The 26,598-nt window shown below is 42.9% G+C and overlaps 1 protein-coding gene and 1 non-coding gene across 4 annotated transcripts in view; both read left to right on the top strand.

The window, feature by feature from the left end:
- The first annotated feature begins 648 nt into the window (after positions 1–648).
- Positions 649–26,598, top strand: part of BPHL (biphenyl hydrolase like) — a 38,527-nt gene continuing 12,577 nt past the window's right edge. Inside the window, exons 1-5 of one of the 3 annotated variants that reach the window (XM_058733167.1) lie at positions 649–791; positions 8,495–8,598; positions 11,903–12,069; positions 13,377–13,530; positions 24,156–24,216. In XM_058733167.1, coding sequence (XP_058589150.1) covers positions 685–791; positions 8,495–8,598; positions 11,903–12,069; positions 13,377–13,530; positions 24,156–24,216 — 593 coding nt within the window. In that variant the 5' untranslated portion in view covers positions 649–684. Of the gene's footprint in view, positions 792–938; positions 1,122–8,494; positions 8,599–11,902; positions 12,070–13,376; positions 13,531–24,155; positions 24,288–26,598 lie in introns of those variants that run through there. The other 2 variants (XM_058733165.1, XM_058733166.1) reach the window with 2 other exon arrangements.
- LOC131515561 (U6 spliceosomal RNA) lies at positions 4,663–4,769 on the top strand. Its single transcript, XR_009263630.1, has one exon. It is a non-coding gene; the product is annotated as a U6 spliceosomal RNA (small nuclear RNA).

Genomic DNA, 26,598 nt, shown 5'->3' with positions numbered 1-26,598 from the left:
TTTTTTTTTTTTTACAATAGCCATACCAAACAATGAGTATGAGGTAATATGAAGGAAAAAAAAAAAAATAATGCCATCATTCCTAGAAGCAAATGCATTTCACTCCACCGACGGCAGCCAGTCTTGAAGCCTCCTTCTCCGTCCACAGGTCCGTCCACAGGTCCCTCCTCACCACCCACTCCCTGAGAAGGGCGGGATGGGGGAGGGGTGCAGCCTCGCCTGTCTGGAGGGACTGGTCACCGCGGCGGTGGGAGGGCAAAGCCGACTGGGACGTACCCCTCGTGAGCCAGAGCTGGCAGCAGACGATCTGTGTTGCGGTACCACTGGGACTTCGAGCCCCGTTTCTGACAAGGGTCACAAAGAGCCCGGCGGGCTCTTAGCGGGTCCTAGCATCCCGGCGTGACAAGCCGAAACGGGCGACAGGCTGTGGCCGGAAGTTCAGGAGCAGCGGGGTTCTGTCGGGGCAAGGCGGAGGGTGTTGAGGGCGGCCGCTAGACCTAGGCTCTTGCATGTTTCCTGGCGACGGGGCGTAGCGGGACGTAGTGGGGCGGGGCGCAGTCTTGTTCTCAAACGGTGCTGGCGGTGGGGTGTGCAGCGGCGGGGGGGGGGGGGGAGGGGGGTGGACGCGGGGTGGTCGGTGGAGCCGGCGCATGCGCGCTCTGGGGCTCAGGGGAACCTGTGACCATGGCTGAAGTGCTGGGCGGCCGCGCAGTGCGGCAGGTGCGGCTACTCCTGTCGGTGCTGAAGCCAGGGAACCACGTCCCGTATGCTGGGCCTGCAGCCGGATTCGGGTAATGATGCCCGCTTCCCTCCGGGGGCCCCTGCGGCCAGGGTTGCGTGCTGGGGGGCAGGGGGAGGGCAACGCGCCAGCCAGGAGGCGGGCGGGCAGGGCGGTGCGGGTTGCTGCCGTGGGCGCAGCCTCGCTGCCCTCTCGCCCTTTGCTCCAAGACCCGAGCCTGTCCCACGTGGGTGCGCGGGAGGCGGTGGAAGTAACCACTTATGCTGCTCCTGGCCTTGGCACTGCAGCCGTGCGTCAGCTCCAGTTCTGTGACTCGAGAGCCCTAAAGGACTTGGGTGATGGAGTCCAAGCCCCTCGTTGTGTGGACGAGAGACCCAGGGAGGTAACGTAATTTGCCCATAGTCACAGACACACTCATGACCGAGATTAGAATCTCAAACCCTTCATTCTTGGCTGCTCTGCCCTGTGTCTTCACACCCTCAGGGCTCCAGTGTCTCCTGCTTCTTATATCAAAAACCAGCCTGAGAATCTCCTTAAGCTATGAGCTGTTGTAGTCAGGCCCAAGCCCCTGAGTCATCGTTGTCACCTTCTTGTTCTCCTTCTTTTTTCTTTTTCTTTTTCTTTTTTTCCCCTTATTTTGAACTGTAATGTGCAAAAAAACCACCTTGGGAACCTGGGAAAATTCACAATCCTTGGCCTGACTCTCAGAGCTTATGGTGTATGTGGAGAAAGCCAAGAATCTGCCTTTTTCTTTTCTGACCCTCCCTATCCCTCATGCATATTTCGAGATAAAGCAACAAAAACAGCTAGATTAATCTCTGACCTACCGTCTTTTTTTTAAAATGTTTATTTATTTTATTTATTTATTTTAAGGGAGAGAGGGAATCCCAAGCATGCTCCACGCTCAGTGCAGAGCCCCACTTGGGGCTGGACCCCACAACCATGAGATCATGACCTGAGCCAAAACCAAGAGCCCCAGGCTTAACGAACTGAGCTATCCAGGCACCCTCCCCCTTTTTTAAATGTCTGACCTACTGTCTTAAAAATGGGTGCCCTTGGCCCCAAGAGATACTAAGAAGAAAATGTAGTTAGAGCAGCATGAAACTTGCTTTACTTTATTCTCTCTACCTGTACACAAATGTACACAGGATATGTATGCAATTAACTGCTGATGGATCAGTTCCATTTATAGGAAAAGTCAAATGCTAGATGGGTACCTGGCATTCAGAATTTGAGTTGATCTGGGGCGCCTGGGTGGTTCAGACGGTTAAGCAACTGACTTAGGCTCAGGTTATGATCTCACGGTTTGTGAGTTCGAGCCCCACATTGGGCTCTGTGCTGACAGCTCAGAGCCTGGAGCCTGCTTTGGATTCTGTGTCTCCCTCTGTCTCTGCCCCACCCCTGCTTGCACCCTGTCTCTCAAAAATGAATAAACGTTAAAAAAAAATTTAGAATTTGAGTTGATCTAATGTGGAAACTTCTCATTTGAAAGTTTGATTTGGAAGGAGAAGGGAAAAATCTGACCAGCTTTAAATTTTTATGTTGTGATTAACTAGTTCTTGAATTTCATATTTGATTTATTTAAATTCTTTTTAAATATTTTAGAACTTTTAGAAGACTTTTGGGACTATTTTAATACAGATGGAAAAATATGTCAATGTTCACAGCTGTATAAATCTACATGGAAAAATGGAAATTTATCCAGTTTCCAATTTGCAGAAAGAGATTGAAATAAGGTTACTATGTGCCAGTACCCAAGTTAAGATAGGTTATTTCATGGTTGCAGGAAGGCCCCATCCATTTAATGTAAATCGTTCTTCCTAAAACATCTCTGAAAAACCGGTTTCTCTGGATTTCAAACTGCCATTTCATAAATGCACTTGCAAGTTGATATTACATGTAATCAGAGAAAACCAGCAGTGGTATTCGTTAATCCTGAAATGAGGCTGCAGCCCAATGTAAGCAGGTGAAAGCTCTGCTTTTAAAACCTTTGCCTCAGAACAGCCGGTGCCCAACCTACACTTGAGTTGTGTTCCAAAAGCTTGTTTTTGTAAGTCTGTTGTTTGGAACTCTCTTTTTTATTTTGTAATCTGTAAAGTGGTTTGTTCCAGGACTGGGTAAGAAGGCTTTTCTACCTGCAGTTGTATGTTACGTACAGTTACAGTATTAGTAATTTATAGAACCTAACAACCTGTCGGAAGAAAACTGTTTTCTGAGTTCAACCTTGGGATGATCTGCCTGAGAATCAAAGACCCTCCTTTCCTTGGCACTGCCTTGCTCCTTCTGTCTGGCAGTCCGGGTGAGTGGCCCCAGGGCTAGAGCCCTGTTGGGGACTTTGTTCAGCTTCCAGGTTACAGAAAAAACAAGGCCTCTGGTGTTTACAAGGCTGCATTGCTACTTCCTAGCTGCACAAATGTAAGCAAGTTACTTAACCTCTCTGAGCCAAGTGCCTTGCACTTCTGAGGATTTGAGACAATAAATGTAAAAGTCCTGGGATATAATAATAATTCACTAATTAGTAGCTACAATTAATAATGATACAGATAAGAATATCTAATAATGCAGTATGTAAAAGATGCAAAATAAATCCTCAAAATTCATTTAATTCCAAGCCCTAGGGGGTAGCTAATACTTTATTAGAGCTAATGGTTACTTTGGAAAAAATATACAACAGAAATAGCCGAACATAAGAGATACAGAGAACGTGTAGGACTTTCAATGTGTTTTATTAATTGACCCCATTTTTCTTTTTTTTTTTAAAAATTTTTATAACATTTATTTATTTTTTTGAGAGACGGAAGGCGGGGGCAGAGAGAAAGGGAGACACAGAATCTGAAGTAAGCTCCAGGCTCCAAGCTGTGAGCACAGAGCCTGATGTGGGGCTCAGACTCACAAACTGTGAGATCATGACTTGAGCTGAAGTCAGATGTTTAGCCGATTGAGCCACCCATGTCTCCCTACCCCATTTTTATTTCTAAGCAAAGGGCAAAATGCCAAAGGCTCTGATGTCATACACTCAGGTATAAATAACTAGTAATGTGACTGGGGCAAGTTGCCTAAACACTCCAATCTTCAGGTTCCTCAAAGGTAAAATTAGGGTAAATATAATGTAAACTCTTAGTAGAGTTCATTATTTAGCTTAATAATGAAACTAAATGTGAGTTTTAGTTTATTTTCCGCAAGCTGTTAAATTCTTGCTTTCCACCACAGTAAACTTTCCTTCTTTGAAGGGAGCAGCTCAAGCCCCCTCAGTCCAGAAGATATTGTGTTGTATTGCTCCTGACCTCCTTCTAACCCTTTCACAAAATTGCCTATCCAGCCACCCAGAAAAAGAGAGTCAAGGACAAATATGAGGTAAGATATAGGCTATTCTAGGTGAGCGTGCTTTTCTATATAGGCTGTTTTCAATAGGGAGATAGGATTTTTTTTTTCCTTCTACAAGAAATTAACTCAGTATAGTTGTTCTCAACCTTGGTTGCTTATTGGAATCTCTTGGGAAATTAAAAAAAAAACACAGATGCTTGTATCCCACCACAGAGATTTTGATTTAGTACAGTCTGGGCATCTGGAGATTTAAATTTGCCAGATGATGCAAATCTAAGTTTGACCCTCACTGATGTAGTGGGAAGTTGGAAATATTCTCATAAAAAGGGGCTGATTAGCAGCTATCTAGATGTTGGTTAAGGTGTGGGGAACTTAGTGTCTGATGTCTGCACCCTCAGAATCTCCTGTATCCCCCAACTTCTCTGTCATAATACTAGGCAAACTGCATAGTACCTGCTAGTTGCAGATTTAATTATCTGTCTTTTCTGCCAGCCTCTAAACTACATGGAGGGCCCAGAGCGATAGGAGTTTAGGAAGTACATGAATGAATGAATAAATAGTACAGTAGAGTTTTGGTGTTTTTGACAGCACATGTCAGTGTGCTCATTGCAGCAGCACACATACTAAAATTGGACTGATACACAGAAGATTAGCATGGCCCCTATGCAATGATGACACGCAAATTTGTGAAACCTCTCATATTTAAAAAAATAATAGAGGGGCGCCTGGGTGGCTCAGTCTGTTAAGTGTCCGACGTCAGCTCAGGTCATGATCTCACGGTCCGTGAGTTCGAGCCCCGCGTCGGGCTCTGTGCTGACAGCTCAGAGCCTGGAGCCTGCTTCGGATTCTGTGTCTCCCTCTCTCTCTGACCTTCCCCGTTCATGCTCTGTCTCTCTCTGTCTCAAAAATAAATAAACATTAAAAAATAAAAATAAAAAAATAATAGAAAAAGGAAGCACCTGTCAGGGTTCTGCCCCAGTCATTGAGTGATAGTCTCTCCCAGGATTGTCCTAGGCAGTTTATATATATATATATATATATATTTTAAATGTTTTATTTATTTTTTTGAGAGAGTGCAAGCAGGCGAGGGGCAGAGAGGATCCAGAGTGGGCTCTGCATTGACAGCAGCGAGCCTGATGTGTGGCTTGAATTCCTGAACTGTGAGATCATGACCTGAGCCTAAGTCAGAGGTTCAGCCGACTGAGCCACCCAAGACACCCACTAGACAGTTAATGGTTTTAACTCTCCACAGGTGATTCTAATGAGCACACCTGCTTAAGAACACCTGGGTTAGAGAAGCAACGTGATTATTAGGGAGAAAGTGGTGGTGAAGATGGATTGACACCTGAAAGATTCATTTTTGGTCTTTATAAATTTTCTGAAGTTTTGTATCCTTTTTCCTATGTGAGAGTTTGATTGTGGTTCAAGTAATAAGCACATTTCAGGGCCATCAAAGGCCTGGTCTCTGCAGCCTGATTTTTCTTTTAACACACATAACGTGAGGCCTGAATTACTGTCCAAGAGCCCCTTGATAAGCTGGAGAAAAAATGCTTTACTCATTTCATTGGTCTTATATTTATGTGAAAATAAATCATTCAATAATTCTGTTTTTTAATAAAATGCTTTTTCTTGTATTTGTAATTGATTTGCTTTGATTTACTTTCATTCATAAACAGTTCTCTGCCCTGTTTCCTCCACCTGGAGATTGATAAAAGGTTTTTGGCAGCCTCCATTAACCCCAATGGGTGGGCTGATGTGATAGTGGCATGTACCTCTGATGTGGTGACATACAGGATGTTGATGACAAGGCACTAGGGGCATTTTCTTTCCCCTCAGCCTAGCTTCAAGCCCCCTTGGCATTTGGTCCCAACCTTTGCTCACTCTTTGCCCCCGTACCCCTGCCAGACTGAACACTGCCTTTCCCCCGACATATGTCCCTTGCTTCCGGGCCTTTGATCATGCTATTTCTTCTTCTAGGAGCACCCTCCCCACCACATTCTTTTTTTCAAAATTTTACTCCTCTTGGAAGTTAATTCAAATGCTACTTTTTCACTCCTCTTCAGATACCTCTATTCAACCCTGATAATGGTCTCTGTCTCCCTTCTTTTTTTTTTTTAATTTTTTTTTAATGTTTGTTTATTTTTGAGAGAGAGACAGAGCATGAGCAGGGGAGAGGCAGAGAGAGAGGAGAGACAGAATCTGAAACAGGCTGCAGGCTCTGAGCTGTCAGCACAGAGCCCGACGCAGGGCTTGAACCCATGAACAGCGAGATCATGACCTGAGCCGAAGTCAGACGCTCAACCAACTGAGCCACCCAGATGCCCCTGTCTCCCTTCTAAAACCATCTTCTGCCTTAGTAAACCCTTCCCTGACATTGAGTTCCATTATGCCAAATCTAGACTACATGGTTTTTACATTCATCTTAGGCAACCAAAAGATGGGATGGGGTTAATTGAGAGGAAAAGTTTGGAACAGGGAATCCAAACACAGGTATAGCAAAATGCAAAGGGAATTTAGAGGTTTTTTGCAGAAGAGACTTCAGAATGATCATGAAAGCTGAAGGAAAGGAAGCCCCTGGAAGGCAGTGCCCTTGTGGGGGCCCCTGAACAGATGCACCTAGTGAGAGCACACCCAGCCATGAAAACTTGGACATTGAGAAAGATATTGTGCATAACCTCCTCACGGCACAAGATGATTCTTACAAGCATTCTTGAATACCACCAAGGAAGGGAGACCCTCAAAGATCTTTAGGGCATGAGGTGTAATAAAGGTACATGTTATCACTAACATGAGCCATGCAAATGCTAGTCACCTCTAGTTAGGGAGCTGCATCATTCCTGTGTGGTGAATATAGGAAACACTAATAACTTGTTCCAACCGGGCTCCTCATGCTTCTTGTCTCAGTCATAACCTACGCCTCCCTGACCGATTGCAGAGCAAATCTCTTGTGTCTTTTATCTTCTCTCCTACTAGATTGTGGGCAAAACAGATGTGTCAATAAATGTTTGTGTAAATGAATCATTCTTACTAGAGTGTTATTTGCTTTTATCTGGATCCTAGAGCCATCTGAACAGTAAAAATGAATGACTCAGAAGAATAGGACATTGATAAGTAACATGGCAGTGTCAGTATGACACCACGCTTGTTCAGTGACTTTGTTACTGCTCCTCATAATTTTCCTATAGGTAATGAGCTTATGGTTATGTCCCGGCTTTATTACCACCCAATTCTGTCATATTTGCAGAAGTTGTGTTAAGACTTGGTGTACCTGCATTCAGCACATCCATTTCTGCATGCTCATTTTAAATGGGCGATGACATGAAACCCAAAGAGGAAAGAGCACCTCATTTTGTAAAAAGTGCTTCATTTCAATAAGCATTTTAACTAACTGCAGAAATAGGAGTAAAGAGTATGTAAAAGAAAAAGAGAGGCAGCGGTTAATTTAAATTCCTTAATATTCTGTGTGGAGAAGAGGAGCACCTCCTTCTCGCATCTGTCTTGGCATACCAAAATGTCCCTTCCATGTGTCACTCAGCTGTCTGGGAAATTGGTGGGGAGGCTGTTAGGGCCTGATGCAGGAGCCATGTATGTGTTCCATTGTCATATATCCCTGCATAGTCGTTCTAGAGCTTCTGGAAGAGCAGGAGAGGACAGTTTCTTCAGAGAAGGACCCTTGGTAAGGTACACATGTGAGTCAGAACAGACCCTGGCCTTGATTCTGGCCCAAGGTGCACTCCTGTGCCAACATGTCCAGTTAGATCCTGTGTCGGAGGTTTTGGGCCAAGGAGGGTCTACGGTACCGGGGAGGGCTCTTGGGATGGAAGCTTATGGACCTGGCTATTTAACAACACATATATTTCAACATGTTAAAAACCGGTCTGGCCATAGCAGTGCAGACAGGCATTCCTGCTAAGAATGCTTCTGTGGCTGGCTAGAGAACATGAGAGGCCATACTCCTAAAGGACTGCCTGGAGACCCCTGAGACCATCTCACCTTTAGGAACTCTGTCGATGCAGCTGAAGTTCAGGTAATCCCTTTAGATCTGTTCCAAGGTCTGCCCTGTTGTTGCTGACCCTAATGTTCCATTGTGTGGAGCTCCTGTGTCAGCCTGCACACTGGCTCCCTGGCTTCCAGCTCACCAGGCATGTGCCCATGGGACCTGTGTGGCCACTGGTTGCAGCAACATGTCAGTACTTTTGTAGGGTAAGTCCTGGGCTGGTGTTGTAGGATATTCACATATGAAGGCACAGTTCAGATCTGCAGTCTAGAAAGGTCCCTTTTCAGGTTGGAAAAACTTAAGCACACATCAGAGTAATCCAAGAAGCCTGAGGAGGGTCCTGGAGCTGACGCAGGTATGTAAAAGGACAATTTTGTCATATTAACATTTGTGCTAAGTAATTTTTCTTTGGGGATGGGATTTTTCTCTTCCAGCACCTCAGTAACCTCTGCCAAAGTGGCTGTGAATGGTGTCCACTTGCATTATCAGCGGACTGGAGAGGGAGAGCATGCGGTCCTGCTGCTTCCTGGAATGTTGGGTCTGGAAGTTTTTTCATGGAATTTGCATGCTGTGTAGTCTAGGATGCATTCACAATAGTAGATGCCAAATGTTGATTATTAACTTTAGTGCTTTGCTGAAATGCTTTAAGCGTTTTATTTATTTATTTGTGAGAGAGGGAGGGAGACGCAGAATCTGAAGCAGGCTCCAGGCTCTGAGCTGTTGGCACAGAGCCCGACACGGGGTTTGAACCCATGAACCATGAGATCATGACCCGGACCAAAGCCAAACGCTCAACTGATGAGCCCCCCAGGCACCCCTTAAATGCTTTAATATTTGCTACAAATTTAAGTGACTCAGAAAAGAAAGGCAACCTTCTACTCTATGTAGTCTTTATTCCTTTAAATACCCGGGTTTTTTTCTCCTACAGACATACTGTGTAGTTGCCTACAATTTGGGAAGATGATAGGAGTTGAGGAAAGGGGTGTGGGAAGAAGGGATAGATGAAGGTAGAAGATGAGCTAGTGACCAACCATCCCAGTGTGCCTGGAATTGAGGGGTTCCAGGATACAAGACTTCCAGTGCTAAAACATGGATTGCCCTGTTGCAGTTGATTATGTGCTCAATTAAAATAAGAGCTAAGAACAAGCTTAGTTTAAAGCCTTTTTGTAAATCAAAATTTAATTGGCATGAATGGAGCATGGTGAAGCCAACTGAATCTGTCTCATTTTCCAGATAAGTAATTTACATGTAGACAGTTTAGGGGGATAATTTCCAGCAATCCCAGGACATCTCAGATTTGGTTTTAAGGGCTTTAATATTGTTTTGACTTAAATAATCCCAATATATACTATTTCCTTATGACTTTTTTCTTCTAAAATAAAATGCTAAAATTTTCAATTACTTGATGGTTCCACTTGACTGAGCCTTAGCTGATTGTGGTACTATTGTAGCTATTGAAGCATCTTTGTCTAGATAGTATTTAGTATTTTTTTTTCCTCCTAAACTTTTGTAACAAAGGAGGAGATTTACTCTATTGACTGGTGTAGGTCTAAAGGTATCTGTAAAGTAGTGAACAAGTTACCGACTTAAATTTCCATTATTTCAGTATTGTGATCGTGATCCAGGTATAAAACACTTTTCATAACTTAATTTCTTTATGTAAAACGTTAACCTGATCCCCAAATTAAAAACAGTGAGATTCTCTCTTCCAGTCCTCTGTCACCTAGCACCCAGTACCCTTCCCCACAGGCAACCAGTATTGTGTTTCCTTCTCAGGTATCATATACTGGTAACTATTCCTTAAAATAACTTTTTAAAGGTTTTAGTATTCTTTAGTATTTAGTATTTGGTATTCAGATGTATACCTGTGTGCCAGAAAAGAAGCGTCTCATCATTTCTGAAATTGGTCTTGAGATAAACTGTTCCCTTTTCCCACCTTCTCACCTCCTGCACCTCCTTCAGGGTGGTTCCCATGTGGAAGTCTCTTCAGTCCAGGGACCACAAGAGATGCTTTGTGTGTCAGAATAGTAGACATGCGCTTGAAATCCATTTATATTTTTGCCTTAGGTTTCCTGAATGATTTATTTACCTGATGATGAGAAAGATAGATCTTTCCAGGAAGAATGGTAGTCCTATAATAATTAACATTATCCTGTAACAGAATCCTGTAACATCTTGAAAGACATTTTCTAATAGTAGCTTGTTTATCAAGCAAGATGTTCAGTATCCATGTGTGGCCTGAGCTACAAGTTCTTAGAAAGTAAGCAGACTTTAAAAATGAAATGCTGGGGCGCCTGGGTGGCTCAGTCGGTTAAGCGTCCGACTTCGGCTCAGGTCATGATCTCACGGCTGGTGAGTTCGAGCCCGACGGGGCTCTGTGCTGACGTCTCAGAGCCTGGAGCCTGCTTCAGATTCTGTGTCTCCCTCGCTCTCTGACCCTCCCCCATTCATGCTCTGTCTCTCTCTGTCTCAAAAATAAATAAACATTAAAAAAAATTTTAAATAAATAAATAAAAATAAAAATGAAATGCTGACTGGTCCCTAGACTGGGCTCCTTGAGAGTCTGGCCTTCTGGGCCACATGCAGTAGGTGTGTGCACACAGTGGCCGTGACCTCGCAGGTGGGCTGGGAATTGCCAGTCAGGTCCACCACAGGCTCAAGAACATAGTTCTGCTGGTTAACGTTTGCTGCTGTTTTTTGGGGGGTTTTTTTGTTTGTTTTGTTTTTAAAATTTTTTTTAACTTTTTTTTATTTTTTATTTTTTATTTTTGAGACAGGGAGAGACAGAGCATGAACAGGGGAGGGTCAGAGAGAGGGAGACACAGAATCCGAAGCAGGCTCCAGGCTCCGAGCGGTCAGCACAGAGCCCAACGCAGGGCTCGAACTCACGGACCGCGAGATCATGACCTGAGCCGAAGTCGGCCGCTTAACCGACTGAGCCACCCAGGCGCCCCGCGTTTGCTGGTGTTTTAATGAAATAATTAATTTGATTTCCTCCCTCCACATCCTGCCCTCCCCCTGATTTCAGTGTCTTCGTTGAGTTTTCTGGTATTTATTTATAACCAGAAAATAAAATCTTCAGGGCTGTTCACATTTGCTTAGTAAAAAACACCTGGAAATTTAGAATTCTCCTTTGAATAACTTGTACCAAATCTCATACATTTGTTGACAGATAATATTGGGATCTCTCTCATTTATAAGTCATTTTTTTAATGTTTATTTTTTTGAGAGAGAGAGAGAGCGAGCGTGCGCGCACACAAGTGGGGGAGGGGCAGAGAGCGAGGAAGACGCAGAATCTGAAGCAAGCTCTGAGCTGTCAGCACAGAACCTGATACAGGGCTCGAACCCACATATCGTGAGATCATGACGTGAGCCGAAGTTGGATGCTTAACTGCCTGAGCCACCCAGGTGCCCCTATAACAGCCAGTTTTTTAAAAGGAAAGAAAAAATAACCCAGAAACATATCATATCAATAAGTCAATTTCTATGCAATTTCATGAATTCCCTTTTTTTTTTTTTTTTTTTTTTTTTAAGGAAGATTAATTGAAAAAGTATCAAAAATGCTGAAATAATACAGGGCCAAGTGTATTGGAGCCTCTGTCCTCAAAGTAGCCACTGGGAGGAGACAAAAGGCAGGTCTGAACTCTACCAGGAAAGGAAGTCAGCCTTCCAGTAAATGGATTTCATCATCACAAGACTATTTTGCTGACTGCATCCCACTGTCTAACTTTGAGTAGAAACTAGTTACTTTGTTTTAAGATTGTAGTTGTTTCTGCTTTTACTGTAATGTGTTTGAAATAATGAAATCCTTCACCTGAGGGTAACCAAGTGGCTGTTTTTAGGAAGTGGAGAGACTGATTTTGGACCTCAGATTAAGAACCTCAATAAAAAGCTCTTCACGGTGGTTGCCTGGGATCCTCGAGGATATGGACATTCCAGACCCCCAGATCGAGATTTCCCATTGGACTTTTTTGAAAGGGATGCAAAAGATGCAGTTGATTTGATGAAGGTGGGTCTCTCAGGGAAGAGCCCAGAGGAGGGAGGATGACTGGGCCTGTCTTCATCTATTTTGTTTTTGTTTTTTATTTCTACAAGGGTGATGCCATGTGATTCTTATAGAAAATTCAAGTTCAATCAAATAGGTGTGAATGAGGAAGTAGAAATATCCCACAATCCAACTAGAGATATCATTGTTATGACTTTGAGACTCCCTTTCCAGCCATCTTCTGACACATATAAATACACAGGATTGTATTGATGGCATCATACTATATCTAATGTTTTTCCAACTTACTCTTAGAACAGTTTGTCGAGGAAATACTTTCAGTTAATAAATATAAATTTACATAAATATTATAATAGTCATATAGTAGTCCATTGTAGGGATGTACTGTCTTATTTCATATATCTCTAATGGTAGATAAATAACTTAATTTTTAAGTTCCTTTTTTTTGTGTGTGGTTATGAGCAGCAGGGCAGTGAACATTGTTTTGTCCATGGACGTTTTAATTCCTTTATAAACACCGTTGGTGTGGACACCCTACACCTGTCTCCTGGTACACATGTGCAAAAGTTCCATACATATCTAGGGGATGATGCCGGGTTATAGAAGATGCAAATGTTCGTTGGACAAGATAGTGCCAAATTATTATCCATGCGACTTCTAGCAATTTATAGTCCCATCAGTATCTTGGACTGATATTTGTTAAATCTTTAATTTTCCAAGTCATTCTAGTTTTACTCCTAGGCAACATCTGTCAGATGTAATCTTTGTTCAGTTTCCTTGTCAAACACATTTTCAGAGCCTGGTTGATATAAGGACTAGCATAACCTCCTGTGATACCATTCTCCTCCAGCCTGTCTCCAGACACTTCTTCCCACAGTTGCCCTCAGTGGTTTTATCAGATGCAGTGACTTCATTTCATCCAGTAAATATCAAGTTCCCCTGTCTAATCTACATTACTAGTCTCAAAATCTTTGCTCAGGTGTGGGTGTGCATGCACATGTGATTTGTCATTTCTAAGGACAGCTGATCTCCACTGTTTCCAGAGATTTTATCCAAACAGAAGATGTCATTCTCTCATAATTCAAAACAATACTGTGTACTTAGGTTTTTATGATACTTACATTTACACCAGAACTAAATGAGAAAAAAACATTTCTGTCATCAAATGCTGGCCTCTAGGACTTTTCTTTAATTATCAAGTGATGCTCCAAACCCCACACTGTACTGATTTGGATGATTGTTAATGATCAGATTCTTCTAGCAGAGAGGAGCAATCACCTGTGCTGTGCATTTCTCTGTATTTATCACAGACATTGAAGTTTAAGAAGGTGTCCTTGTTGGGGTGGAGCGATGGTGGTATTACAGCACTCATAGCAGCTGCAAGATATCCATCTTACATCAATAAGATGGTGATCTGGGGAGCCAATGCCTATGTGACTGAGGAAGATGAAACCATTTATCAGGGTAGGTTTCACAAGCGGGCGATGTCGTGACAAGTAACAGCTTTGCCCTCCCCCTCTCGTCTTACTATGACGTGTACTAACAAGGCCTGTCTCATCTGCTTCCACTTCTCAGCTCTGCAGTAGGAAGAGTAACAAATTCTTGGAAGTAATATGGTTTAACCAGTCTGTGTTTTGAATTTTTTTTTAAGGTTGTTTGTTTTTGAGAGACAGAGTGTGAGCAGGGGAGGGCAGAGAGAGAGGGAGACACAGAATCCAAAGCAGGCTCCAGGCTCTGAGCTGTCAGCACAAAGGCTGTCGTGGGGCTCGAACTCACAAACTGTGAGATCATGACTTGAGCCGAAGTTGGACACTTAACCAACTGAGCCACCCAGGCACCCCTAACCAGTCTGTCTTTCAATGCTTTCTATTTCCAAAAGTAACACTTTCATGACTCCGGAAAAGGTTTTATAAAACTCAGTGTTCACATTTCCTGCACCTGATAGTGAACTTCAAGGAGGGAGGGCTTGATGTAAAGTCTCATTTAAAATAATGTGAGTGTAAAAATGCACAGTGTATTCAAATATGAAACCTTATATTTTGATAAAGAAATTTTTTGCGATTCACATTTCATTAGGTTGTCCTTCAAGCTTATCTTTGAAGTTTTTAGAGGCGGAAGAACGGGGGCCAGCAAACCTGGCAGCCTGTGGGCCAAATCCGGCCCACCATCTGTTTTTGTAAGGCTGGGCACTGATCGAGAAGGCTAGCGCTTTAAGACCTGGAGATCAATCTGGGGTGTCCCCTCCATCCCTGTTTCCTCCTCCGCTCCCAGTGTTGCTACCCAGGGCCTGTGCTGGTGGCCACTTACACACTGGTGACTGTTGGCTATTACCAGGCACTCCGTTGTGGAATTTCAGTCAGCGACTCAGGATCCTAGCCTCCAGCAAGCTGACCAAACTGAAACTGCTTAGCTCTCAGGAGAAGGGCACACTGGGATCTGGGGGTATCTGAGGCAAAAAGCAAAAGTGGCCTGGTCCCCACCAACGTCTGCCTGACCCACCATTACCCTCTTCAGTCTGGTAGCTTTTTATCCTGGGTGTGTTTCCATTGGATCCCAGATGGCCCACCCCAGGCAGTCAGGGTCAAGCAGGTCAGAGGTTTCTCACCTTTAACCTACCTACCTGGTAACTGTGATTTTACCTCTTAGCTTGCAAAGCTAAAATAAGTTACTCTCTGGCCCTTGACAGAAAGCATTTGCAGACACAAGCCCTGGAATATCACAAGTCTGCTTTTATTCAGCTGTTCTGCAATTCACATGATTTAAGGAAGCTACTTCATGGCAGTGCTCTGTTGTAGAATCTTAGCCCTTACACTGTTTGGTAATGAACTATGAAACTTTTTTTTTAATGTTTACTTATTTTTGAGAGAGAGAGAGAGAGAGAGAGAGAGAGAAAACGTGCAAACACCAGCAGGGGAGGAGCAGAGAGAGAGGGGAACAGAGGATCCAAAGCAGGCTCTGTGCTGACAGCAGACAGCCTGATGCGAGTCTCTAAAACTCACGAACCTGACCTGAGCCAAAGTTGGACACTTAACCAACTGAGCCACCCAGGTGCCCCAGAACTATGAAACTCTTAAGTGATGAGTCTGATCTAGTGACCCATCCTAATTGACACTCTTGCCTGTCCTTGTTTTACCCCTACTGGGTTCAGAGGAGCAAAAATATTTTAAACTGAATGAAATGCATGTGATAATGCCTGCCCTGAGGTGTTTGTGTGATAATTCCAATATCTGGGTCATTTTGGGGGTCGGCATTTGTTGGCTGTCTTTTCGGTATCATCCTGTTAGAACTCTGAGAAATATTGTTTGTTTGTTTTGCTCGTTTTGTTTTTCCTTGGCATGCAGTCAACCTGGTTAGGTTCATACTACAAATTCTGTTTAGCCTTCTGCGGGTGGTAGTTCCAGCATCAGATCAGTTCTCAAAGCTTCTTCATGTCTGCCCCACACAAGCCCCACTCAGGCTATGCTGGGACTTAGGCGGCAGTTTATATGGTAGTTTAGTTCTTGAAGTTTATGCTGTATGCTTTTTTTTTTTTGCATCTTCCCCTTGCATGCAGAGCCTAGGGGTGAATCACTTCATCGGTTCATATGCAGACTTAGAAACCCCCTTCAAAGCTCCTATGACCAGAAAGACAGATTTCTCTCATAAAGACAGGTTTTAGTAACCCCCTCCTCTGTTGTACAGTTCTGTGCATCTGGAACCGTCTTTAGGGCAAAGCGACCAGAAAAAAGAGATGGACAAAATAATAGGGATTTCACCTACAGTCTTCAGATACAAGGGGTCCCTTTTTCTGGTACCTTTGGTCAAAGAGCCAGCCTTGTCTTAGGGTTTTAGGTAGCTGCCCCGACACTGTACTAGGAGTGCAGGCCCCTGGCTGTGTACTTTCACAGCTTGGACTAGGGTGAGAAGAAGGAGAGAAAGAAAAAGCAGTCTCCCTCATGCAGGGCAACCTGGTCCTTGTCCTCTGGCTACCTCTAAGGGTCTTCTTCAGTTTCTGTTTTTAATGCCTGCCATGCAGTTGTGTGATTCACCCCGTACCCCATATTTCAAAATTGGGACTCAAAGGAAGAAAAGGAAAATGAAACTCATCCCTTTTATGGGTCATTATTTAAGTTTTGGCTCCGTTCAATCTCTTACTCTTACACCTTGGCACAGTCCTCGGGTAGTTGCTTGTGGTGTATTCTACTTGGGGTCTAGTTGTAATCAGTGAGAGAGGAGCTGCTCCAGCTGAGCCAGCACCAAAGCCCAAGAGATCGGTACTCGAGCAGATGTCTTAGGGCTTCTGCTATGACTAGGGGGTGATATGTTCTAGACTCCTATTCAGCCAGACTCCCCCTGAGGCCTAGAGCCATATTTCTATCTACTTGCTGAGCACCTTCCTCTTGATAGCCTGGAAGTTAGTCATAACTAGTGTGTCTACATTGAACTCATTGCCTCATGACTCTTCCCACACCCCAGCTCACAATCTCTGTCTCATGCAGTGGTCCACGGTCTACCAGGTCATCCCTGGAGCACTAAGCCCTCCTCTCTGCCCTCTTCATTTAGCTGTGAGTGGACTCTGATAATACCACATTCCTAAGACCTTTAAAGGTAACCCCTCCTCCTCTCTTCCTGCCCACTCTTTTCCTGCTTCAGACCCTTGGCTTCCTAGGACAGTTTGTCTTCCATATGAGTTTCCTTGCTAAGGCAAGAACCTGGTCATTTGATTCTGCTACTTAAAACCCGTCAGTAACCTCACAGTGATGTTCAAGCACCTGGGCTGGCCCGGGCAGCCTGGCCCTAGCCAGTCCTTGTAGCCAGCCCCTCCTTTCCCCTCAGCCTTTCTGTGTGTCCCCCACATTGAATAGCTGCCATTCCTGAAGCAAGCTTCCTCCTTTGTGCCTCTCTGCCTTGGCATCTGCTGATGTGCTCACCTGCACTGGCCCCCCTTCTAGCCCAGTGTCCTCACCAAACTCATCTTCATCTGCCATTCCCAGCTCCCACAGCACTGCCTTTGTCGGAGGTCCCTGAGTCCTTGGGGCTGGGGTTTGGTGCTAGAACACTTTGCACACACTTTCACGATGGCCGTGTGTCCTGGGCAATGCCACCTTTCACAGCTCACCTCAGTCAATACTGTGTGAACTCACCATGTTTGGTGACTCTGACTTCCCTTCCTTTTGTAGACACACCAAAAAGTCTCCCTCTTAACCCCATACTCCCCTTTACTTACTGTCTGCTATGTCTCGGCTCTGTTTCCCAGCCATCAGTCCCACCTCCTCATGCCCCACTCTCTCCCTAACTTGTGTCAAGGTGGCTTCCAACCCATCAACCCCATGAAAGCAGTGTCTTGTTGCTGCCAAGCCTGTCGGATGCTTTATTGCCCTTTGTATTCCTTGGTCATGCTGCAGCATGTGAAAATACACACGTGGGGCACCTGGGTGGCTCAGCCTCTTGATTTCGGCTCAGGTCATGATCTCCCAATTCGTGGGATCAAGCCCCACGTGGGGCTCCGCACAGACAGTGTAGAGCCTGCTTGGAATTCTCTCTTTCCCTCTCTGTGCCCCTTCCCTGTTCTTTCTCTCAAAAACAAACAAACAAATAAAAAACAAATAAACTGAAATAAATAAGCTTAAAAAAAGATATTTGAAGGGATGCCTGGGTGGCTCAGTTGGTTAAATGTCGGACTCTAGATTTCTGCTCAGGTCATGGTCTCACGGTTCATGAGTTGAGCCCTGCTGTCCGGTTCTGTGCTGATAACGTGGAGCCTGCTTGAGATTGTCTCTCTCCATCTCTCTCTGACCTTCCCACATGCATGCTCTCTCTCAAAATAAATAAGTAAACTTAAAAAAATTTTTTTTTGTAATTTTAAATAAATAAGTAAACATAAAAAGAAAGAAAATGTACACATGATGTAAGATCAATCACACCCCTCTTCTTGAAGCTTTCTCTGCCTTGAAGTTCTTGCCCCCATGTTCTCAGCTTGCCCTCCTATCTCTGCTTGTTCTGTGGCTTAGACACATCCCCACTCTGCTGGGCCCTGTGAGGTTGGGCTCCTCCGGACGCTATCCTTAGCTCTCTGTTCCTCTTCTCTTTCTTACACTTGAGGAACTTCTCACATGCCTTGGCTTCACCAGACTCCCAAATTCCAGATATTCAGCTTCTTACCTGGTTGCCCCATGTGCACCTTATGTTTACTATGCCTAAAGTCTAGCTCATAATCTTTCCTCTACACCCCTTCTTCCTGCTACATTTCTCATTTTGGTAACTGATGCTCAGAAATATGCTATTTCTTCCACAAAATAATTTGTGATAAGTGAATCGATAGTTATGATTTATTGAACGCCTACTGTGAGCTAACACGGACATACCCCTGTATGACTTCAACCCAGGGCACAGAGAAGTGAAGGAACCTGTCCTGATGGTACAGACGTGTGGTGGCTGTTCCCCTCTGCAGTCTAGTGATCCAGCCCCATGTTCTGCCTGCGCTCTGCCTTTGCTGTGCCTGGAATCCCTCCCAGCTTTTCCATTCCTCCTGCCAGGCCTCCATCTGTCCCCACTTAGATTGACCAGCACTTTCCAACCTGTCCTCTGTCTCAGCCTCCTTTCAGTGTGCTTTCCAGACTGCTTAGATTGGAGTTTGCTAAGATGTAAATCTCATTGTATCTTACTTTGAAGCCCTTCAAAGTCTCTCATAGCTTTCTAGGTAAGTAGAGTTCAAACTCCTCTGCTTTGCCTACAAAGTTTGAGGAAACCAGGACCCCCGGCCTTTCTGGGTCCATCTCCTTCCACTTTTGTCTCCTCCACCCCCACACACCCATCGTTTTCTTCACGTACCTGAAAACCCCTGAAGTTCCAGCAGTAGGGGGCACGGCTCGCTGTCTCTGCCAGTGTACTGCTCCCATACTTGCTTGCTGGCTTGTGTTCTCACGGACTCAGATCCTGCAGTGCATCCTCCGGGAAGCCCCCCACCACTGCCACTCCCGCTCATTGACCCCACCCCCTCCCCTGTCCTCCCCCAACTTCTCTAGGGACATTTATTCTATTCCACTCCTCTACAGAGGTCAGAGGTCGGTTACAACTCTCTAGACCATAAGGCCCTTGAGGGCAGAGACCTTATCTCATTCAGGTTTGTATCTGCTGTGACTGGCACTCAACAGGCTTCAGATAATGTTTACCAGAATAATTCACTAATTAGTGGTGAGCGAATGAGTTTTCTTCTGGTGCTTAGCACAAATTATATGCTCAGAAAGAGAAATGTATCAGTCTTGGGGGGAATACAAATCATATCTGTTTTGCATCAGCAAACAGTTTGGTTCAAATGGTTTTTTTAGGAACTAAAACATAATTACTGCTTTTAAATTTTTTTTTGGTGGAAATTATGCTTTGGGGAAAAACTGGCTTCCTCTTGGAAAAAAATTAACAGAAGTAAGTAAATATACAGAATATTTTTGAATGTTTGTTACATGCTGGGTACTGTTGCTAGCACATTCCATGTCTGACTTATTTACTCTTTATCTCGGAGTGTTATTATAATTCTCATTTTTCAGATGAGGAAACCAGCACAGAGGTTAAGGAACTTGCTCAGGGTGACACGGCTAGCAGGTTCAAGTGCTGGCATTCAGACCCAGCCAGCTTGACTTCTGAGCTGTGTGTTTAACCACAGTGTTTGATGTGAACATCTGGCTTGCCCCAGCTCAGCTGGATACCCCTGTCCCTCGATATTTCAGTAATATTTCCCATTAGAGTCTAAAGCCTTGCCCCAGATTTTACATGCTCATAGATGCCTCTTCAGATGCCTGGTTTTACTGAGTTAACTCACTTTGAGAATCTCTCACTATCCCAAGAGGAGGAATTTACATTTTAGCAAGAAAAACATCTACACATTAAACATTAGCCAACTTGGTTCTTAAAAGATCTTGTCCTTCCTGTCACAGAGGAATTTTTTTTTATTTTATAAAAATATAGATAATTTTATAAAATATATAACTTTAAAACATTACATTTAGATTATATATTAATAACATAGTAAAAATATAGTAATAATAAAGTAATAATAATATATCACATCTTCAAATTAAACATTAAATATTTAAATATATTTATATATCTTATAAATATGTAACATAAATATCATGAATAATATATACTATATATTAAAGTATATGATATATATTTAAATTTTATTCTGTAATTATATATTTAAATTTTTAATTCAAATTTATTTAATTGTATAATATTTGGTACATATAATGCAATACATGTGACACTGTGAATTATAGACACCCATGAGCCCACCATGGAACATAAGACTGATCACTGTTTGTACCCTCACTATATGCATATGCTTCCTCCCCAGGCCTCCCCTACCTCTAGCCTGAGTCCTACAATCATCCTTATGCCTTTTTGAAAACACGCCTGTCACATATGTTTATATTCCTAAACAGTATATAATTTAATTCTATTTGGTTTTGAGCTGTACAAAGTGACTTCATACTATATACATCATCTTCTATGACTCACTTTTTTTCAGTGAACGTTGAATTTCTAAGATTCATTCATGATATTTCTGTATTATATTCCATTGGGCAAATGTATTTTATTTTTCCTCTCTTTTATCAATAAACTGTAGGTCTGTTTTCACTGTTGCCGTGAACATTCTTATAAATGTCTCCTGGGGCATCTGGGCAACAGTGTCTGTCAAGGGGTATATGCCCAAATGTGAAATTTGCTAAACATTGTGGTATGCAAATACACCATGTGACAGGTGACCAATTATTTTCCAACTAAATAAATTTGCGTTTCCACCACCAGTGTATAAGATTCCTTAACTTGCATCCTCAAAAAATACTTGAAATCATCAGATTTCTTAATCTTTCACCAGTCAAATGGGCAAGAAATGGTATCTTACTGGGGGACTTAATTTTCCTTTTCCTATTACTAGTAAGATTGAGAATCTTTTTTTATGTACTTATGCATCATTGGGGTTTCTTTTTTTTGTATTGTACCTATTCATGTCTTTTCATTTCTTTTTGTTTTAAAACTTTTATGTAATATTTGATAAATATAAAACCTTGTGTTTAACAGGGATACCTTATGAAGTCTAGCAACAAAGCAAACACCCAAGGACTCTCCACCCGCTCGAGACTAGAACACTTCAGTGTTATTATGACGTTATTGATTTGCAGGGTTTTTGTTGTTTAATAATATGATGACTATCCCCTTGTGGTTAGTAATTGTGTCAGTCGTGGTACACAGCTTGTTGCTTGTCCTTTTGCTTTTTCTATAGACAGAACTAAATTTAATGTAAGAAAATGTTACAGTGTTTTATTTTCTCACTTGGAAAGTTTTGTTGGTTTTTGCATTTACAAACACATTCCTCAGTTTCTTTACTCACCTTTCCTTCTTTCGTCTCAGATATTCCTTCTAGGATCACTTCTCTTTCTCCTCAAGTTATTTTTTACGAGTTCTTTTTTTTTTTTTAAGTTTATTTATTTATTTTGAGAGAGAAAGCGTAAGCAGGAGGGGCAGAGAGAGAGATAGAGAGAGAGAGAATCCCAGTCAGGCTCCATGCAGTGAGCACAGAGCCGGATGCAGGGCTGGAATCTCACCAACCGTGAGATCATGACCTGAGCTGAAATCAAGAGTCAGACACTTGACCGACTGAACCACCCAGATGCTCCTGGAAGTTCTTTAAGGGGAGATCTGTTAAGAGTCAACTCAGTTTTTATTTCACTCTCATTCTTGAAAGATTGTTTGGCTAAGTACAGAAATATAAATGGGAAATTCTTTTCTCCACTGCACACTGTCTGCATTCCTTAACCATTGCTGTGAAGTTTTGCCAGCGAGCTTTCCTCCCTTTGGAAAGATGTGTCTTACCTCTGGCTGCTTTTCAGGTTTTTGCTTTCTCTTTGATTTACTGCTATTTTGCTCTTCTGTGTCTAGATGCAAATTCCTTTTTATTTATCCAGTTTGGGTTACACTTGAGTTTTGTCTGTGGACTTTTCTCCGATCAGTTCTGAAAACCTTTCTCAGCGGTTTCCTTCTTCCCATATTTCTTCTCCTCCATTCTTCTCCTCCTCCTCTCCTTCTTCGGGGACTGATTGGACTTTGTGGGCCTTGTCTTTCATTCTGCTCTGTCTCTTGTTCATCTTCTTGTCTCTCTGTGTGGTGGTCTGCATCATATCTTAAGCTTTCTCTTCCAATGTTCTAGCTTTTTCATTAGCCTTATAAAGATTCTGGTCGTTTTGTGATCTTTGATTAGGAGTGAAATTTGCTTACTCTCAATCTGAAAACCCACAAAAAAGACCGTGAACACAAATTGATAATGTTTTCCTTCAGAGAGGATTTACATTTGCTATTCTTGGGAGCCTGGGAGCCATGGGATAATCACAGCCTGGGGCCATTTTAATCTCAGTTTAATCTAGGAATCTCAGGTTCAGCTCTACCCACTGCCCCCAGCTAGTAGTTACATTTCCCCCAAAAGCAACCCTGCCTTTTGAGTAGTCTTACCACCCTTTGCTCTGTTTTCTGGTTCTCTTCCATCTTACACACACACACCCTAGTTTGCATTAATCACTGCAACTCCAGCAATGCAACAAATCATGTTTTATGAAAGGTCTAGTCCTTCCACTGCAAGGACACTTCGCAGAGGGTGCTGTCTACAATAGTGCCCAAAGTAGAAATATCTACAGGGGATTTTTTTACTGACCATCTTCATGACATCTTACTGGCTCCTCTCTCCTTTCCTCTCTTCCAACTCTTTTTCTTCTTCCCAGATCTCCCTACCCTCTTAATTTCCAGACTTCTCTGCACCCCTCTGTGAAGTCTTTTCACTCCTATGCAGAACAGGTCAGCTCTCCTCAGCTTCCATATGCACCTCTGGGCTTACGTATGCAGATTTGAACCAGTCCGGCAGTCTGCCATCCTTGGAAGGCAGTTGTAGTTGTAAATAGCAATTTTTCCTTCACTCTGTTATTTCTGTTCCCTGAGTACACACTGGGTGCCTGGCACTGTCCAGAGCCCTGTGGAGGGTTTATTGTGCAATATGAGTTCATGTCATTAGTAATGTGTTGTCTTTGAGGTATATTGTGTACCAGAACCACTGTGTTAAAAGCTGTCCATAAGCCATATGTAATATGCTCAGAAACATTAGAATTATCAGTGTGTTTAAAGAAATATGGACACAACTGGGCTAAGTAATTGAATTTGTTCATGCATTTTATAAGTGGTTTTTAGCTATTATTTCCTAAGAGTGAATCATCTGTACTTGTTTCAAGTTCATAGTTAGCCTTTTACAGTCATATTTCATCAGTAACAGAAACTAGAATGAATAATTTGTATGTTTTTCAGTGTACCTGAATGCAATTCAGAATACCTTCTCTCTTTTTAAATTTTTTTTTAAATGTTTATTTATTTTTGAGACAATGTGAGAGACAGAGTACAAGCAGTGGAGGGGCCGACAGAGGGAGGCACAGAATCTGAAGCGGGCTCCAGGCTCTGAGCTGTCAGCCCAGAGCCTGACACGGGGCTCAAACTCACAAACTGTGAGATCATGACCTGAGCCGAAGTCAGACGCTTAACCGACTGAGCCACCCAGGCGCCCGTAGAAGATACCTTCTCTTTAATAAATCATGTCAGTTTTACTCAGACAACCCTAATTGCAGGAATATCTTCTTATATCTTATACTTTTAACAGAAAGCATTAAATGCAGATCTAATTTCACTTAGTAAAAATTTATGTTGTGCCTCTTTTGTGCCAGGCTCTGGCCGAGGCTCTGGGCATAAGTGGGAGACAAAACAAAGCCAAGTCCCTTATCTGGAGCTTTCATCTTCCTGGGGAGACAGGCATTCAGCCATGGACACAGAAAATGCTACAAAGCACTGAAAGATGCAAAACAGAGTAGATGGAGGGGAGGGTGCTCTAAGAGGATGGTCGGGGAAGGCCTCACTGCCCTGGACAAAGTGAGGAGTAAGCCAGGTGGAAAGCTGGAGAAACATTTCAGGCAGACAGAAGAGCAAACAGGATGACTCTGGGGTGGACTATGTTTGCAATATTTAAAGATAAGCCTTAGCATTAGACTAGACTTATTCTTGTCACTACTTCTGTTTTTCAGGTATCAGAGATGTTTCTAAATGGAGTGAGAGAACAAGAAAACCTCTAGAAACCTTATATGGGTATGACTACTTTACCAAAACCTGTGAGAAGTGGGTGGATGGCATAAAACAATTTAAACATCTTTCAGATGGTAGGTTGTGTGAACTGTTTTAGCTGTTCCTTTGCTGATCAGAGAGGCTGCTTGAGTTCCTCCCCTGGTGTTCCAGAATTCCCTGGTGATTAGCACATTCACCCACTGTTTTCATGCTGATGTGTGAACAGAGGATGCTAGTGACTGTACACAGTACAAGCCCTTGTATAATACATCTGCCTTAAAGTGTACTAAATATATAGTTGTATCAAGGTTCACATAGTTAAGTCTTTAATAGAAGACTGTTCCTTTCTCCTTCTAATCCTTGTGTGTATGATGACAAAATAATTCTTTAGAAGCCTCAGATAGTGTATATGTTCTAATTCTGGAATGGATAATCAGAAAGCAAGCCACCACACAGAGCATATTTTTTTTTCATGTGTTACCCACTACATACTCTGTTACTAAGACAAACAAGAAAGAAAGACCTTTTTGTCATGACCTTCAGCCCCAGTGAGCATGAGGAAGAGTGTTCAGTTCACTTCCCACCTTCAGAACTTAGTTAAATGACTATAGCTCCGTCTTTATCTGAAAATTTAACACGATTTCCAATAACAGTAAGAATTGATCTCTTTAAGAAAATTCTGAGTTAAAGTCTGTTTTTAAGTAGCTATTTACATCTATACTCTCTCACTCTTCTATTTTAACTGTAAAAGAATAGAGGGTAGCTAAGATCTAATCTGGGAGCACAATTCAGTTACAGAATGGCTGCAGTTGAAGGGCCAGTTTGATCTACTAGGTAATCATTTCCAGAGTGAGTCACCTATCAAAACTTTCACAATGAAAAGGGCATTTGAAAATGTTACTTTTTTGGTTTAAGTTCAAAACAGTAAATATATCCTGTTCAAATGAAGTACCCACCCATAGAAATAGGTCTTGGAAATGTGTTTCCCTCAGCTCTTAAAAATGCCATAAAAGATGTCTAAGACAGTTCTCCATTAAAGAAGGCAAACTTTTGAAATGTAAACTTTTTTGCTTTCCTGACAAGAGAGCTGAAGGGGTAGGAAGATTTGAAGGTAGAAGCAGAATTAAATCAGCAGTTCAAAACTATGCCCTGTGTTTGTTAAAATTTAAACCTTCCACTCTGCGAAAAACACCATCAAGAGAATGAAAAGACAAGCCACAGACCTGGAGAAAACATTTGCAAAAGACACATGTGATCAAGCACTGTTATCCAAATGTGCCAAGAACTCTTACAACTGAGCAATAAGAAAACAAACAACCTGATTAAAAAGATGAGCCAAATAACAGGATCCCACTGCTCACCTATTAGAATGGCCAGAACAGGATGTTGAGGGCAGTGAAAACACTCTGTGACACCATAACGATGGATGCATGTCGTTATACATTTGTTCAGACCCACAGAATGTACAACAACAGGAGTGGCCCCTAATGTGAACTCTGGACTCTATGGTGGGGGATGTTGATAGTAGGGGAAGCTGTGCATGTTGGGGGGGGGGGGGTGGGCAGGGGGACAAGGGAAATCCCTGTACCTTCCACTCAATTTCGCTGTAAACCTAAAACTAAAAAAAATTAAATATAGTTTTTAAAAAAATGAAAGAGAAGGGAGGGGAAATGCCAAAATATAGAAGAGCTAGCAGTATGTAAATGATCTTATAGCAAGACCGTTAAAAAACCACGTATCTCCCTTCCACACTCACTAATTTGACAGGAGCCCTTTTCTTCCTACTTGTATCCTCATGTTTATGGACGCTCAGTTTAGCAGAGGAGTTAACTGCACAGATTTGGAGTCAGATGGTGGCTTTGCCACTTGGCTTGCTGTTAGAATGAATTGGGCAGATTCATTCATTTGAGCTTCTCTCAAAGCTGCAGTTTCCGGGGCACCTGGGTGGCTCAGTTCGTTAAGCGGCCGACTTCGGCTCAGGTCATGATCTCGCGGTTCGTGAGTTCGAGCCCCGCGTCGGGCTCTGTGCTGACCACTCAGAGCCTGGAGCCTGTTTCCGATTCTGTGTCTCCCTCTCTCTGACCCTCCCCTATTCATGCTCTGTCTCTCCCTGTCTCAAAAATAAAAAAAATAAAAAAAAATTAAAGCTGCAGTTTCCTATCTGGGAACTGGAGATACTGACAACTACCTCATAAGGTTGTTGTGAGGATCCAACCAGGTTCTGTATGTTCAGCTTTGGTGCGGTACCAAATACAGAGTAAGTGCTTAATAAAAGGTTATTATTACTATCGTTAGAAAAGTGCTTGGTTTACAAATAATTGTACGTACTAAATGAGTTAAAACACGTGACGAAGTGTTCCATGGGCATCAAACCACTTGAACAGTTTCTGACGCATAGTGCTCAGT

Source organism: Neofelis nebulosa, chromosome 6 (genome assembly GCF_028018385.1).
Source record: "Neofelis nebulosa isolate mNeoNeb1 chromosome 6, mNeoNeb1.pri, whole genome shotgun sequence".
Taxonomy (NCBI): domain Eukaryota; kingdom Metazoa; phylum Chordata; class Mammalia; order Carnivora; family Felidae; genus Neofelis; species Neofelis nebulosa.
The sequence above is the reverse complement of the archived record's forward strand: the minus strand, read 5'-3'. Positions and strand labels throughout refer to the sequence as shown.